Below are 12,739 nucleotides of genomic sequence, written 5' to 3'. Positions count from 1 at the left end.
TTCAGCTTTTTTCCAACTTCTTCTTCTGTGTAACCTTCAGCTTTTAGCAGTTCAGCACTTTTGTTTTCAGGTTAAATTTGTTTTTCTTTTTTATCTCATTCAAAATTTTTAACTTAAATTCAGTAATTAATTCATTTCAGTGCATACATTCAGATTCAAGCATTCACACTGCAGTTTCTTCAGAAAATGCACTTTCTAGTTTGGAAATGTTTTAGTTTAATTCATGTTAATTTCAGTCTTAGTCTTTATTAATTATTGTTTGGAGGGCATATATCAGTGGTAAGATCTACAAAAATCAGTACAGATATTTAAAAAAAAACAACAACACTTTTTGAAAGCAGTTGACTCAGTGTTGTCGACATCAAGTCTCAGTAAATAATATATTAAACCTCATGAAGCAACTTTTAATTTAATTTTTTTTTTACCAATCCAACAAATACAAATTTTGTGCTATATTTTAGTTTAGTTTAGTTTTTTCAAATGTGTAGTTTTTATATTTATATAGTTTCAGGTTTTATTTAGTTATATTTAACAATAATAACCTTGGTCCTACATCACTGTGTATACAATAAGGCACACTTAAACAGCATTTTCTGAGTCATTACTCAAAAGCATTTGTAAGTAATGATTTATATTTTTAAGTATTCCCTGGAGAAGGTATTTTGTTATGCTACTAACAGTTTTACTTTCACATTGAGATATACACTTACATAATTACCATTTAATAATTAAATTAATCTCACAAATGATGAGGACACACAGCATCTTTCTTTGGGTGTTTCAGTATGAGCACAAAGCTAACAGCCAAGCAAGTTGTCCAAAGAGCACTTAACTGTGATTTTAATATTGCAGCATTAGAAAAAGAGTCCGTAATCCATCACTGTGTTTGTTACCTGCTGAAGGTCAGCCTCTGGCAGTTTGACTGGGGTTAGTGTACACTCGGGTTTAACTTCACTCTGGGTTCTTCAGTACTACCTTTGTTGGCTCTGCAGATGTTTTCAGAGTCTGTGTGGTGTGAGCAGCAGTTGTTCCTGGCCCAGGGTGCAGCTTGCATTTAATTGAGAAACTATTGCATTCATTCCCCTGCTGGACTTGACCCAGGGGCACTGAAAGCATTAATTCCTAACCACTGGGCCTCCAAAGACAGTTTTTTCATGCCCAAAACAGTTTGTTGTGCTGTACTTTAGCAATTGTGGCGCACTGATTATTTGAGACCTCAGTGTTGGGGGGGGATGAACGCACCTCAGGCCATGCGGTGACTACGTAAGCTACGCAAATTACGTGCGGGATCCGCCTTTCCCTCGTCTCACTATGAGCGTCGGTCGTTGACAACTTCTATACATGATAGAAAAGTTCTTCTTGTCGGGAAAGAAAAAAAAAAAGCCTTCAGAGTAAAGTGTCGTTACGGCAGTGAGGTAAAAATGTGGCCTCTCCTCCAGATTTCACCGAATAACAGCAGCGTTAACGTGCTAGCTAGCAGAGCACATCCAAGGTGGGAGAGCATCTTTTGGCGTCTTCGCCTCTTTTATTTAAAAAAAATTTAGTAGTTCTGTGGTTTTGTGTCCGGTTAAAGTAACAGTAATTTTCATTTTAGTCTGTGCGTGAAATAATGGTCTAAAACCACGGGGTTACAGCTAAAATAAATAAATAAATAGAAATAAAAGGTTGTTTATCTGCAACACGTTAATTTAACGGTAATACTGCTGTAATTGTAGTAACCGCGATTTACAGCACAGGGATGATGCCTCATTGATGCCTATCTATGCATACTATACAGTCTGCAGATTTGCCAGCTTTCCTCTTTCTTTCCTTTGTATTTGCAGCAGCTGTTTTCCATTCAGCTTGTTTTCTTAAATGCCGCACATTTGCTTATATTTGCTTATATTTCGCTTGAATATGACAGACCCGTCCCAACCCCATTTAAGACTATAATATTGTCATTGTACAATAATATTATGGGCTGCATGTTTAACCATCAAAAGTTAATGCTGTCACTAAGTGCAACATTATATTTGTGCTTGTTGTGTTTGTTTGTGTGGCAGCTGGCACTCCTCAAGCCTATACACAATCCTGCCCTGGAACTGGCCATCGTTATGCTCATCGTTCCGTTCTTCGTAAATGTAAGTCTGCCCTTATCTTATCTTTCTTCTCTTTTTTGTCTGAATTTTACATCTCCTGCAAAACCAATATTACATGTCTAGCAGGGGTGGAAGAAAAATTGTTTAATTTGAGGACCTAGTTTGTAGTTGAAACAATGTGATAAATCACAATGTATGTTACTCAACAAATCAAAAAATGTTACAAGTCACAATTACATGAATGAAGTGAGTGAAGTACTGCGATAATATTGTGTCACTAACGTGCAGTGAGACATTGTCATTGGTTACCAAAATCATCAGTGCCCATTGTATTGCATGCACACAAAGGTAAAAGCTGTTTCTCTAGTTTTGGTGGATTTTTAAAAACCGCTTGAATCAGTTCTGTAGAAAAATCATCCACCTGTATTTTCTGTGTCACGTAGGCCCTAATGTTCTGGGTAGTAGATAATTTCTTAATGAAGAAGCATAGGACAAAAGCAAAGCTTGAAGAGAGGGAAGAGGACTCACGGGGGAACGGCAAGGTGCGATACAGAAGAGCTCTTTCCCATGATGACTCGGAGTCAGAGGTAAGTTTAACTGGAAAGCTAATGCTAAAGGAGACAGATTCAACTGACACATACCATTTTCATTTCTTCAGTCCATCTGTGTCTCTCTGTCTCTCTTTTTTTTTAACCCAGTAATCTTCTTTTGAGCTCAAACCTAATAAAAAGTGGTACATCGCATTTTTTGATTTGATTGATTTGATTTTTATTGATTAGCATTCAAATATCTCAGTGAAGACATAATAAAGATTACCACAAAGCAAGAAAGCATGAGACAAGGCTAATCAAAAGGTATTGGCTGAAGCATTTGCTTATTACCCCAACCCTTTTAACAAAAGATCTTTTTGCATGCAGCTCCTGTACACAGGGCTCGAAGCAAAGAATAAAACAAAGCAAAAACAAAACAAACAAACAAGATAAGTAACTACATCAAAGCAAAAGAATCAAGAGTTTGGTTTTTGTTTTTGTTTTTTTTGCTCTTTTCATTCTTGATTTATTTATATATATATATATATATATATATATATATATATATATATATATATATATATATATATATATATATATATATATATATATATATATATATATATTTTTTTTTTTTTTTTTTTTTTCTAATACTCTACTTTTAAACAAGGAAAATGAACTACACCTTTTTTAAATCACTGTCATAACTATTCCACAGGTTAACTCCTCTAACAGAAACACATCTCTGCTTTATATTTGTCCTTATCTTGTTTTTTTTAAAGAAATCTGTTCCCCTTAAGTCATATTGACTCTCTCTGACTTTGAACGGCTTTTGAGTACTGGGGCAAAGCAAGTTATTTTGTGCTTTATACATTATCTGTGCCATTTTATATTCAACTAAATCATAAAATTTCTGGGTATTCAGATTAATAAACAAAATGTTAGTTGGTTCTATATAGTTTGATTGGTTTATAATTCTTATAGCTCTTTTTTGTAACTTGAAAATAGGAAGAGTGTTCGTTTTATATGCATTACCCCATATTTCCAGACAATAAGTCATATATGGAAGCAACAGAGTACAATAAAGTGTGTATAATGATTTTTTGTTCAGGACATTTACACAGTAAATGTTTCAGTGCTACTGTGGTCCTCTAACTAGTGGTTTACTTTATAGCTGGTAAACTAGTGTTTACATATCTCTTCTCCACACACACACAGTATTCATTCATCATTCATTCAATAACATTTTTCAAATGTTAGGACAGATAGGATGGCATCTCCATAAAACCTCTCTTGACATGTCTAGATGACATTAAAGCTTGGTTGGCTCTAAACTTTTTAAATTTTAATGAAAAGAAGACAGAAGTGTTGGTGTTTGGACCCAGTGGTCCCTGTGAGTCCTCCTCTGTTGTTTTAGGATCCCTGGAAGTCTATTTTAAATCTGTTGTTACTGACCTTGGTTTTAAGTTGGACAGTGATTTTAAATTGGACCACCAAATCAGAGCAGTGGTGAAGTCCAGTTTTTATCATTTAAGGCGACTGGCAAGAGTAAAATCTTTTCTTTCGAGGCAGCACCTTGAAACAGTGATCCATGCTTTTATTTCTTCCCGCCTGGACTACTGTAACTCACTTTATGTGTGGGTCAGTCAGTCATTGCTCTCACGTCTGCAGCTGGTTCAAAATGCGGCTGCACGACTTCTAACAGGAACTCGAAAAAGAGAGCATATAACCCCCGTGCTGGCCTCTCTGCACTGGCTGCCTGTGTCTTTTAGAGTTAATTTTAAAATTCTTATGTTTGTTTTTAAATGCCTTCACAGTCTTGCCCCGCCTTACCTCTCTGAGCTTCTTCATCCCCACATACCCACAATACCCTGTCGGTCTCTCAGGTCAGCTGACCAGCTGCTCCTGGAGGTACCGAGATCCAGGAGGAAGCTCAGAGGGGACAGGGCCTTCTCTATTGTGGCTCCAAAATTATGGAATAATTTGCCCATGCATGTTAGAGAGGCCCCTTCACTGTCCACTTTTAAATCACGTCTTAAAACCCACTTTTATTCCTTGGCTTTTAACCTCAGTGAGACTTAGTTTCTCTTTTAATTGAAGTAGTTATTTAATTAATGATTTCACTCTTCTTTTATTTGTTCTTTATTTATATCTCATGTAATTTTATTTTACAGTTCCAATGTACAGCACTTTGTGTCAGCTGTGGTTGTTTTAAAGTGCTTTATAAATAAAGTTGATGAGATAGTCCCTAGATTTTCTGGAATTTTATACTGTTATGCGCATGCTGTTACCATACCACAGAGTTGTGGACACACACGTATCTGTGTAGGCGGCTCCTTCGTTCTGCAGCGGGCCAGTGGCGCAATGGATAACGCGTCTGACTACGGATCAGAAGATTCTAGGTTCGACTCCTGGCTGGCTCGTAGCTTTTTTTTTTTTTTTTTTTCTTTTCTTTTCCTTTTGGTGTTAGATTGACAGTAGTACTCAGTGACTGTTGTCCCTTGCTGGAAGTTTTTTTTTTTTTTTTTTTTGAAAGGGGGGGGGGGGGGCAGTGTTCTTGTTTCCTTAGCAGGTGTTGATTAGGAAAATGAAATGATCCAGACAGGGTGTAGCATTTTAAACAGTTGTTAGATTAAAATTTAAAAAGTAAAGTAAAGGATACATGGGAGAAATAGTCTTTGCAATGTTTGTTCATCAGAGGGCACTCAGCAACTTTGCTGTTAGAAACATGCCACAAAGTCAACAACCGGCTGGTCCAAGTAGAGTAGGGCAGAGTATAAATGCGTATTATTATTTTCATGTTATCTTAGCAAGGACTCAGAAATCAATACACATATTATTATCCTTTGACTGAAATGATTTTTGGCCTGTAAAATTGGTGGTTGTTTATAAGTTCATGTGCAGTGTTACAGATTTGTATATATTTGATGTATGTATGTTCAATCTCAAAGCAATATCAGGCTTACTTTTGAGGCATTTGAACACTGTAGCAGTCATGCAGCGTTGACAAACGCAAGCTTTGTGTTACTTCCTTCTTCTTGTGTGTTGCTGTTGAATACCACATGCAGTCAGCAGAGCAATAGACTGTGGGGGATGGGCTGAGCTGTAGTAAAACGCATGTATTCCTGTAGGGAGGCACTGCATTCCACTGCGGGCCAGTGGCGCAATGGATAACGCGTCTGACTACGGATCAGAAGATTCTAGGTTCGACTCCTGGCTGGCTCGTATATGTTTTATTTTCTGGGTTGCTTTGATTTGGTTGAAATAATAGAAGCAATTATTGTTATTCTTGCATAAGATGAGAACAGTCATACTATGAATACATTTTCTCTGACCTACTTAACGCTATAGTAAAATTACAGCATAACTTCATTAAATAAAGCTACAATGACTAGCTTTTAAGATTCAGGAGTTTGTAACCTTTTCTGTGGAGAGATTTTAGGGCATTTTGTGACCACAATATTGAGCATAAACCGACATGAACATATGTGGGCAGTTACTACATGGTGTGCAAATGAGCAACAGTGCAGTTCAGTTAACAGTCACAGATGTAATTATTAATAACTATAGTTATGTTAATGAGGTTGCACAGACCTCCACAAGTCCAGTATTTAATCACTCTCCAAATTCCTCTTTATGAAAAACACAACAACTCTCCTTAAAGGGGACCTGAAACACTGCACATATAAAGGCTAATTTACACGATAGAGCACTGCTCTCAACCACTGACATGGATGTAACAGAATCAATAACTCAGAGGAAAATAAAGACACTAAAACCAAAAATCAGTTTAAGGGGATCACATTTGTGCTGTCTTTGCTGCAACAATGAGTTTTAATTAATTGGCTGTTAATGTCTAGCGTTTCTTGTCCCCTTTAACGCAGTCATCTTTTCCCTCCTATTTATTTGTGAAGTAGTGTTTACTCCAGCTTCTGTTAGGATGTGTTTACATTGTGAAAAAACATCAAATGGATTTTGAAAGCATGAAAGGTCACAGCAGTGCAGTTTAGCTTCCCTTTCTGAGAAAGTGTTGCTGCTACACGTGGACCTTGCACCCAGGGCACAACTGTGGGGGATGGGCCACAGTGGTTGAACCATGGGGCCAGTGGCGCAATGGATAACGCGTCTGACTACGGATCAGAAGATTCTAGGTTCGACTCCTGGCTGGCTCGGAACTTTTCTTTTTTCTTTCTGGAGTTACATTGACGGTAGTACTCAGTAAAGTCTTTCTTTTTTTTGTTTCTTTTTCCACATGTTAAAATACAAAATTAGCAGGGGTTGATTATGAAATGATGCAGACATGTATTGGCTTTTTAAACAGTTGTTAAGTGAAACTTTAATTCGACTCCTCGCTGGCTTGTGATCTTTTCATGTATTAAGTTGTGCTATTACTTTAGATTTTGTTAGTTTGTAAAATAAAACAGTCATTCCCACTGTTTTTTTTTTTTTTTTTTTTTTTCTTAGTGAGAATATTAGACAATATAAAATTATGCTATCATGCTTTCGTATTATGCTCATTTGGGAGCTCGAGTTTTATGTGGGAGGTCTTCTTTGTTAGGTTTATGTGCTTTACTCTGCCCCCCCCCCCACAGACTTTCTTTTCATGTATTTTTTGAGCAAGGTTAAAAACAAAAAAAGCTACATCAGCAATGAGGTTGTGAGGCTAGATTGGAATATGATTGTGCTTTTATGGGAACGGGCTCTAAAACATCTGGAGGGCAAATATAAAAAGAAATATTTCTGTGTTTATCCCCATTGTGTGATCAAGCACTTTAGAGTAAACAGTGCACCTGGGAGTCAACATGATAATGATGATGGCAGTCATCGTGGATCTTTTTTTTTTCTTCTTGTTTTTGTTTGTTTGTTTGTTTGTTTGTTTGTTTGTTTGTTTGTTTTTTAAATGTAACCGTTAACCTCGTCTAACCTTTGAGGTTTGATATATCTCTGTCTCTCCTTCATTTTCCTCAGATCCTTTTCTCTGCAGATGACGAAATGGATGAGTCTGATGAAGACGATGTCCGTCGACTCACTGGTGTGAAGATGGTGAAAAAGAAGAAGCTTCGCATGGGGATCCCTGTCTGACCTGCGTGCCTAGCTTTACTGTTAGGATCAAAAAGTCTGCGTACATTTCCCCGTTCCCCTACAGATTGTGTGATATTGCCTTCAATCAGTGACCTTCAATTACAAAATAATACACTGTATCTGAAGCTCCTTTACCATTGGCTCCTGGAGGACAGCTATATGAACTTTTTTTTAGCAGTCGACCATTTTTCTTTCCTTTGTTTTTTTTTTTTTTTTTTTTATCATTGTTTATTTTAAACATGGCTCTCATGATGTGAGTGTTGTGTTTCAGGACACTGGGAAAAACAATGAGTGAAGTTACTGTTAAATCCTTAATGTAATAGGAAAACTGAACTGGCTCCAGCAGAGCCAAATATGATGTACTGGGTTACATTTGATATCCTTCCGAAGTGCACCCTCCTCCCCCCAAAACAAACAAACAAAAATGAGCAAACAAACAAAAAAAAGATGTATTCCTTGTGTTCATTCCACGTTAACATCTGTCCTGTTGTCGTCACATGTAGATGCCCCACCATGGCCCGTGTTATACGTGTGTCTGTGACGGTGTGTACAATTGCACACCCTTTAACTTTAACAGGAGCATTATGTCAGGTTTTGAATCACTGTATTGACTCTACCGTATATCTTGTACGTGATGTTACATTAGTCGAATGGAGCACATTAATCCTTGCAGCAATCTTCCATTTCTTTTAACAAAGACATCTGAAGTCTCTTTTGAACTGTTGAACCTGTAAGACTGCAAGCGCTGCACTGCAGCATCCTTCTAATGTCAGCTCAGCCACTGTTTTTTCTGTAAGCAAACGACTGCAACATGTCTGACTCTTTTACTGATGTGCTCTGACTGTATGTTTTAGTCCTTGAATGTACTTTTTTTTTTTTTTTTTTTTAAGTTTTGAGTGTTTTACTTTCGGGCCAAAAAAGGTGAGTATGCTCATCCCAAAAGTGTTTTTTCAGTAAATATGGGAACAGGTTCTTGCACAATTTCCCATTTTTCTCAGCTTTTGCCTTTCCCCGTTCTAATGTGTGGGGTTTTTTTGTTTTGTTTTTTTCCTTTGTTATTGTTGTGTTTTTGTTTTGTAGTTCCAACAATGTGCCTGAGTTAAATTACCAGCAGTCTTTTTATTTTTGGTTTTGATTCGGTTTTGTTTTCTTTGACTGTTTTAAGCAGAGCTCGAGATCTCCAGAGGGGTATACTACGAAGACAGTTTTAACACAGCCAGGCTTTCTTTGTGTTAGTATCATCTTATTAGTACATGCACATTCCAGTAAAAATGTGGAACTTCATTCAGTGGTTTATTAAGATACAGCTTAACAACTTGCACAAATGAAATACATTCCCCTAGCATAGAATCTACATTGCGCTTAACACATGCTGTAAGTGAAAATGTGAGACTTCTGCTAATTTTTAAACTGAAACTCAGAACATAACCTGCTCCTGTCCAGTAATGGAGTCACATTAGTGACACAAAACTCTGAGTTTAAGCTCAACATAGTTTTCTAAACCACTAATCTCACTTTGCAGTACACCCCTCAGGCATGAAGCACCATCCAGCAGGCTCTAATCTTAAGAATGTGACGTACATAGACCTCTAAACTGTAAACAGTAAGTGCAGACCAGGCAGCTGAGAGAAAGGGTGTGCTTGTGTGTGTGATTTAACACACACACACAAGTGTGTGTATATAAACTGGCATGTCCTGAATATATGTGTGACTGCTGGTCCTGTTTAAAGTAAAAGGCGTGACTTAAACTACAATGATTACGGTGCTGCTGATGATTTCATTCTGATGTTTTTGGCATGTTGGTAAAGAAGGAAAGACTGTGCGTTTTTAAAAAGGGGAAAGTACGGGACAGTGCAGAAGTCATGGTAACTGTCAGCTGAACTAGGACAAAGAGGGCTTTAGTATTTTGCAGAGCTTAATCTACTTCATGAACAACATCTGATGGAAATAAGTTATCATATAAATGCTTTCCAAATAAACGGTATGATACAGAATGAAAGTAGTGGATTACCTTTCTGTTGTGGCAGAGAAAAGGTGTTCCCTGACCGGGAATCGAACCCGGGCCGCGGCGGTGAGAGCGCCGAATCCTAACCACTAGACCACCAGGGATTGAAAGGGACCACGGTGTGACGTCATAAAATGTGTAAACGCATTTATGTTAAAAAAAACAAAGGGGGATGATGTTCATCCCAAAACTGTTTTTCATACCTTGACTTTTAAACTTTGTATTTATTTTATAAAAGTGAGATTCAAAGATATTCATTGATATCTGCATTTGTTTTGTTTTGTTTTTTTAAAGCCATGTTTAAACAACAAAATTACAACACGGTGATGATTTCAGCATCTCTTTAATTGTGGGGATTGCTTGCTGTTTACCACTAGGGGTAACGCTTTCCTTATCAGAGTCGACCGGTAATGATTGTGTTCCCAGAAATAGATCTGCTTTCAGCAAATACACATGCAGTAATTAAGCACCAGGAGCCATTCTTAGGGGCTCTTTACAGTTCACGACATGTTGGATCAACAGCTTAATTTAAAAGGCACCTTTTGTCTCTTTGTCTAAGACTTTTTGTCTATTTATTACTTTTACTGTAAGTACCATGTTCTGCTCAAAAACATATAATTTGTTGCGTTTGATATTTTAAGTGTTGTGGTTTTAAATGCTGATGATGGAGCTCCAAGCCAGTTGTTTAAGGGTGAAGGATATATTTAACGGGCCAGCATAAACATACATGCGTAATGAGATGCTCTAAACATCGCACTGGGAAAAGTCTTAATAATCATCATAATCATCATCTGCACAAACGGGTAATCCAAATGATGGCTAAAAGTCCTATAACTGCTTTGACTGCTCTAAGTGGGTAACAATCACATACAAACAGTAACGAGTCTTACTGTGTGTCACTGAGTTAAAACAGTGATGAGTCGGTGTTTCCATGATCCCACAGCTCACACCTTGAATTTAAACACTGATGCCAAGTCTAATGAGTAATATTGCCTAAACTGTTTGCTTACTTGTTCCAGGCTAAAAAGAAAAGTGTAAACGCATTTAAAACAATCCGGATCGAGTGCATAAAGTAACATGATATTAAGTCCTAATGGTCCATACGAACAGATTTGGCAGAGAATGCGTACTGAAAACACAACTGGTCCAGATTGACATTTGGGCGGCTCTTACTGGTCCAGCCCTTATTTTGATGGTTAACTGGCTGAAAATGCTTTTTATGACATCCCAACAAGAAACATCCTCTTGCCTAAATCAAGTTATTGAACTGAGTAAGCAGATTCCCAAGAACTGGCTCTACAAGGCGGTACTGCTGGGTGGTGATCACTAGTTTAATGTAGTCCAAAGTGCAAAGCTCTACAGAGACATTTTCAAAAGAGGATGTGAGTGCAGGGTTAACCGGAGGAGGAGGTGTAGCCTTCTGCCACTCCTGTTGTGTCTTGAAATTGTCAGCTGTTGGCCTGTAAGCTTATCGTTAACCCCATTCCAGCTGTACTATCCTTCACATCACACCTAATAATACACTGTGACAACAGGCAGTGGAACCGATGGCAGGGGGGGGCTGACTGACTCACTGCAGGCTGACACAGGACTATATATAATGTCTGGGGGACAGACACACACACACAACAGAATAACAACCAACAAATCAATTACACTGTCTGCGGGATCAGAGCACCAACTCTAACAGCCATGTCACAGGTACGTTACATCACCTCACATACAGCAAATGAATACACAATGAATCCACGCTTTACCAGAGAGTCACATACGTTTTATTTGCCCTTATTTTCTTTACTGTAGCCAGGCGAGGTAAAAAAGAAGAAGCGCCCACCGATGAAGGAAGAGGACCTCAAAGGAGCCCGCAGTAAACTGGGACTGAAGGGCGAGGTTAAGAGTAAGACCTATGAGGTCATGGTGGAGTGTGGTGAGTAAAGTCTTTGCTGTCTGCAAAGGCATTATGTCTTCCTGGAATAACAAGTATGAACTCATGGGCGCATAGACCGTAAACATGACTATGTATATCTCGTAAAAACAGACTAGTTGACTTTGTGTTGTATTCGTGTCCGATTGTTTAAAAGAGAGAGAGAGGGAAAAAAAAAACGAGTTCCCTGACCGGGAATCGAACCCGGGCCGCGGCGGTGAGAGCGCCGAATCCTAACCACTAGACCACCAGGGAGAGCTGAAACTACGAAAACATGTATCACTTTTAAAGGACACACCGACGATGAGTTCCCCGTGTTTCGTGTAGTTTTCTTGATAATAAATCACCAATGGTTTCTGTCGGAGTGAGTGGAGGGACATTTTATAGCTTCTTCAAACATTGACATTGGACTCTATGAAGAAGTAAATACAGAAAAAAAGTCCTACGACAGCACTATCTCACGAACATTGCACACATACACATCCATATAAGTGTACTAGATGTCCACACTCCAAACACCTCATAGTCTGATATAGTTTTAATAGCAGCTTACTTGGACATGACGTTGAATGATTAGTATTCCTTTGGGGTTGGTGCCTGGTACTAAGAAGTGCCTGATTAAAAATTTGAATGTCAAATTCTCAACTATGAATCGAGGAAGTGCCACAAATAGAGAGTGTTTTTCTGACACGTGTCTTGTGTCTCTGTCTCGTTCTGTGATCAGAACGCGCGGGCAAAGTTGCTCCATCTGTGTTCAGTGGTGTGAGGACAGGAAAGGAGACCGTGCTTGACCAGCCCACATCTGCCAAAGCTCCTGGAGCCAGTGTGTTCAGCAAGTGAAGCACACTGCAACCTGAAACCAAACAAATAGCACAGGATGAACATGCACACTGTTGGCTTTGTGCTTCAGACTCAGAGACTTTTAAGTGTGTGCTTCTTCCTGCTTTAATGAAAAATGTAAGAAAGATTAATTGAAGACAGATGAATGTGGTTCATTGCTATGATTATATATTGTGAAAATTTTTTTTGTTTTTTTACTTGTGTTCAGCATTTTCCTAAATAAACTCTCACTGTGACAAGCAACCTTAAGACTTTTATTTCAACATATTATAATCTGCTT

General features: G+C 38.1%; 2 protein-coding genes and 5 non-coding genes across 7 annotated transcripts in view; 5 read left to right on the top strand and 2 right to left on the bottom strand.

The window, feature by feature from the left end:
• Positions 1-9,689, top strand: part of stimate (STIM activating enhance) — a 33,100-nt gene extending 23,411 nt beyond the window's left edge. Inside the window, exons 6-8 of the mRNA XM_085273297.1 lie at positions 2,043-2,120; positions 2,522-2,665; positions 7,577-9,689. Of these exons, the coding sequence (XP_085129423.1) occupies positions 2,043-2,120; positions 2,522-2,665; positions 7,577-7,690 (336 nt within the window). The 3' untranslated portion in view covers positions 7,691-9,689. The remainder of the gene's footprint in view (positions 1-2,042; positions 2,121-2,521; positions 2,666-7,576) is intronic.
• On the top strand, positions 4,959-5,031 carry trnar-acg (transfer RNA arginine (anticodon ACG)). Its single transcript has one exon. It is a non-coding gene; the product is annotated as a tRNA-Arg (tRNA).
• On the top strand, positions 5,761-5,833 carry trnar-acg (transfer RNA arginine (anticodon ACG)). The gene has a single exon. It is a non-coding gene; the product is annotated as a tRNA-Arg (tRNA).
• Positions 6,708-6,780, top strand: trnar-acg (transfer RNA arginine (anticodon ACG)). The gene has a single exon. It is a non-coding gene; the product is annotated as a tRNA-Arg (tRNA).
• A 38-nt stretch (positions 9,690-9,727) lies between the features above and the next one.
• trnae-cuc (transfer RNA glutamic acid (anticodon CUC)) lies at positions 9,728-9,799 on the bottom strand. Its single transcript has one exon. It is a non-coding gene; the product is annotated as a tRNA-Glu (tRNA).
• Positions 9,800-11,239: 1,440 nt separating this feature from the next.
• Positions 11,240-12,698, top strand: mustn1b (musculoskeletal, embryonic nuclear protein 1b). The gene is made up of 3 exons (XM_085273298.1): positions 11,240-11,396; positions 11,499-11,622; positions 12,344-12,698. Exons 1-3 carry the CDS (start codon positions 11,388-11,390, stop codon positions 12,457-12,459), a joined length of 249 nt encoding a protein of 82 aa, XP_085129424.1. The 5' UTR covers positions 11,240-11,387; the 3' UTR covers positions 12,460-12,698.
• trnae-cuc (transfer RNA glutamic acid (anticodon CUC)) lies at positions 11,803-11,874 on the bottom strand. Its single transcript has one exon. It is a non-coding gene; the product is annotated as a tRNA-Glu (tRNA).
• Positions 12,699-12,739: the final 41 nt, after the last annotated feature.

This window comes from Mchenga conophoros, linkage group LG5 (assembly GCF_057382185.1).
Source record: "Mchenga conophoros isolate Kocher_MC1m ecotype Shallow Benthic linkage group LG5, M_conophoros_male_GT1.1, whole genome shotgun sequence".
Classification (NCBI taxonomy): domain Eukaryota; kingdom Metazoa; phylum Chordata; class Actinopteri; order Cichliformes; family Cichlidae; genus Mchenga; species Mchenga conophoros.
This window is presented reverse-complemented; position numbering and strand designations above follow the sequence as displayed.

Bases quoted from the DNA above. Each gene is read 5' to 3' on its own strand.
- mustn1b (XM_085273298.1), top strand. The intron at 11,623-12,343 runs GTGAGTAAAGTC...TTCTGTGATCAG, and splicing joins TGAGGTCATGGTGGAGTGTG to AACGCGCGGGCAAAGTTGCT.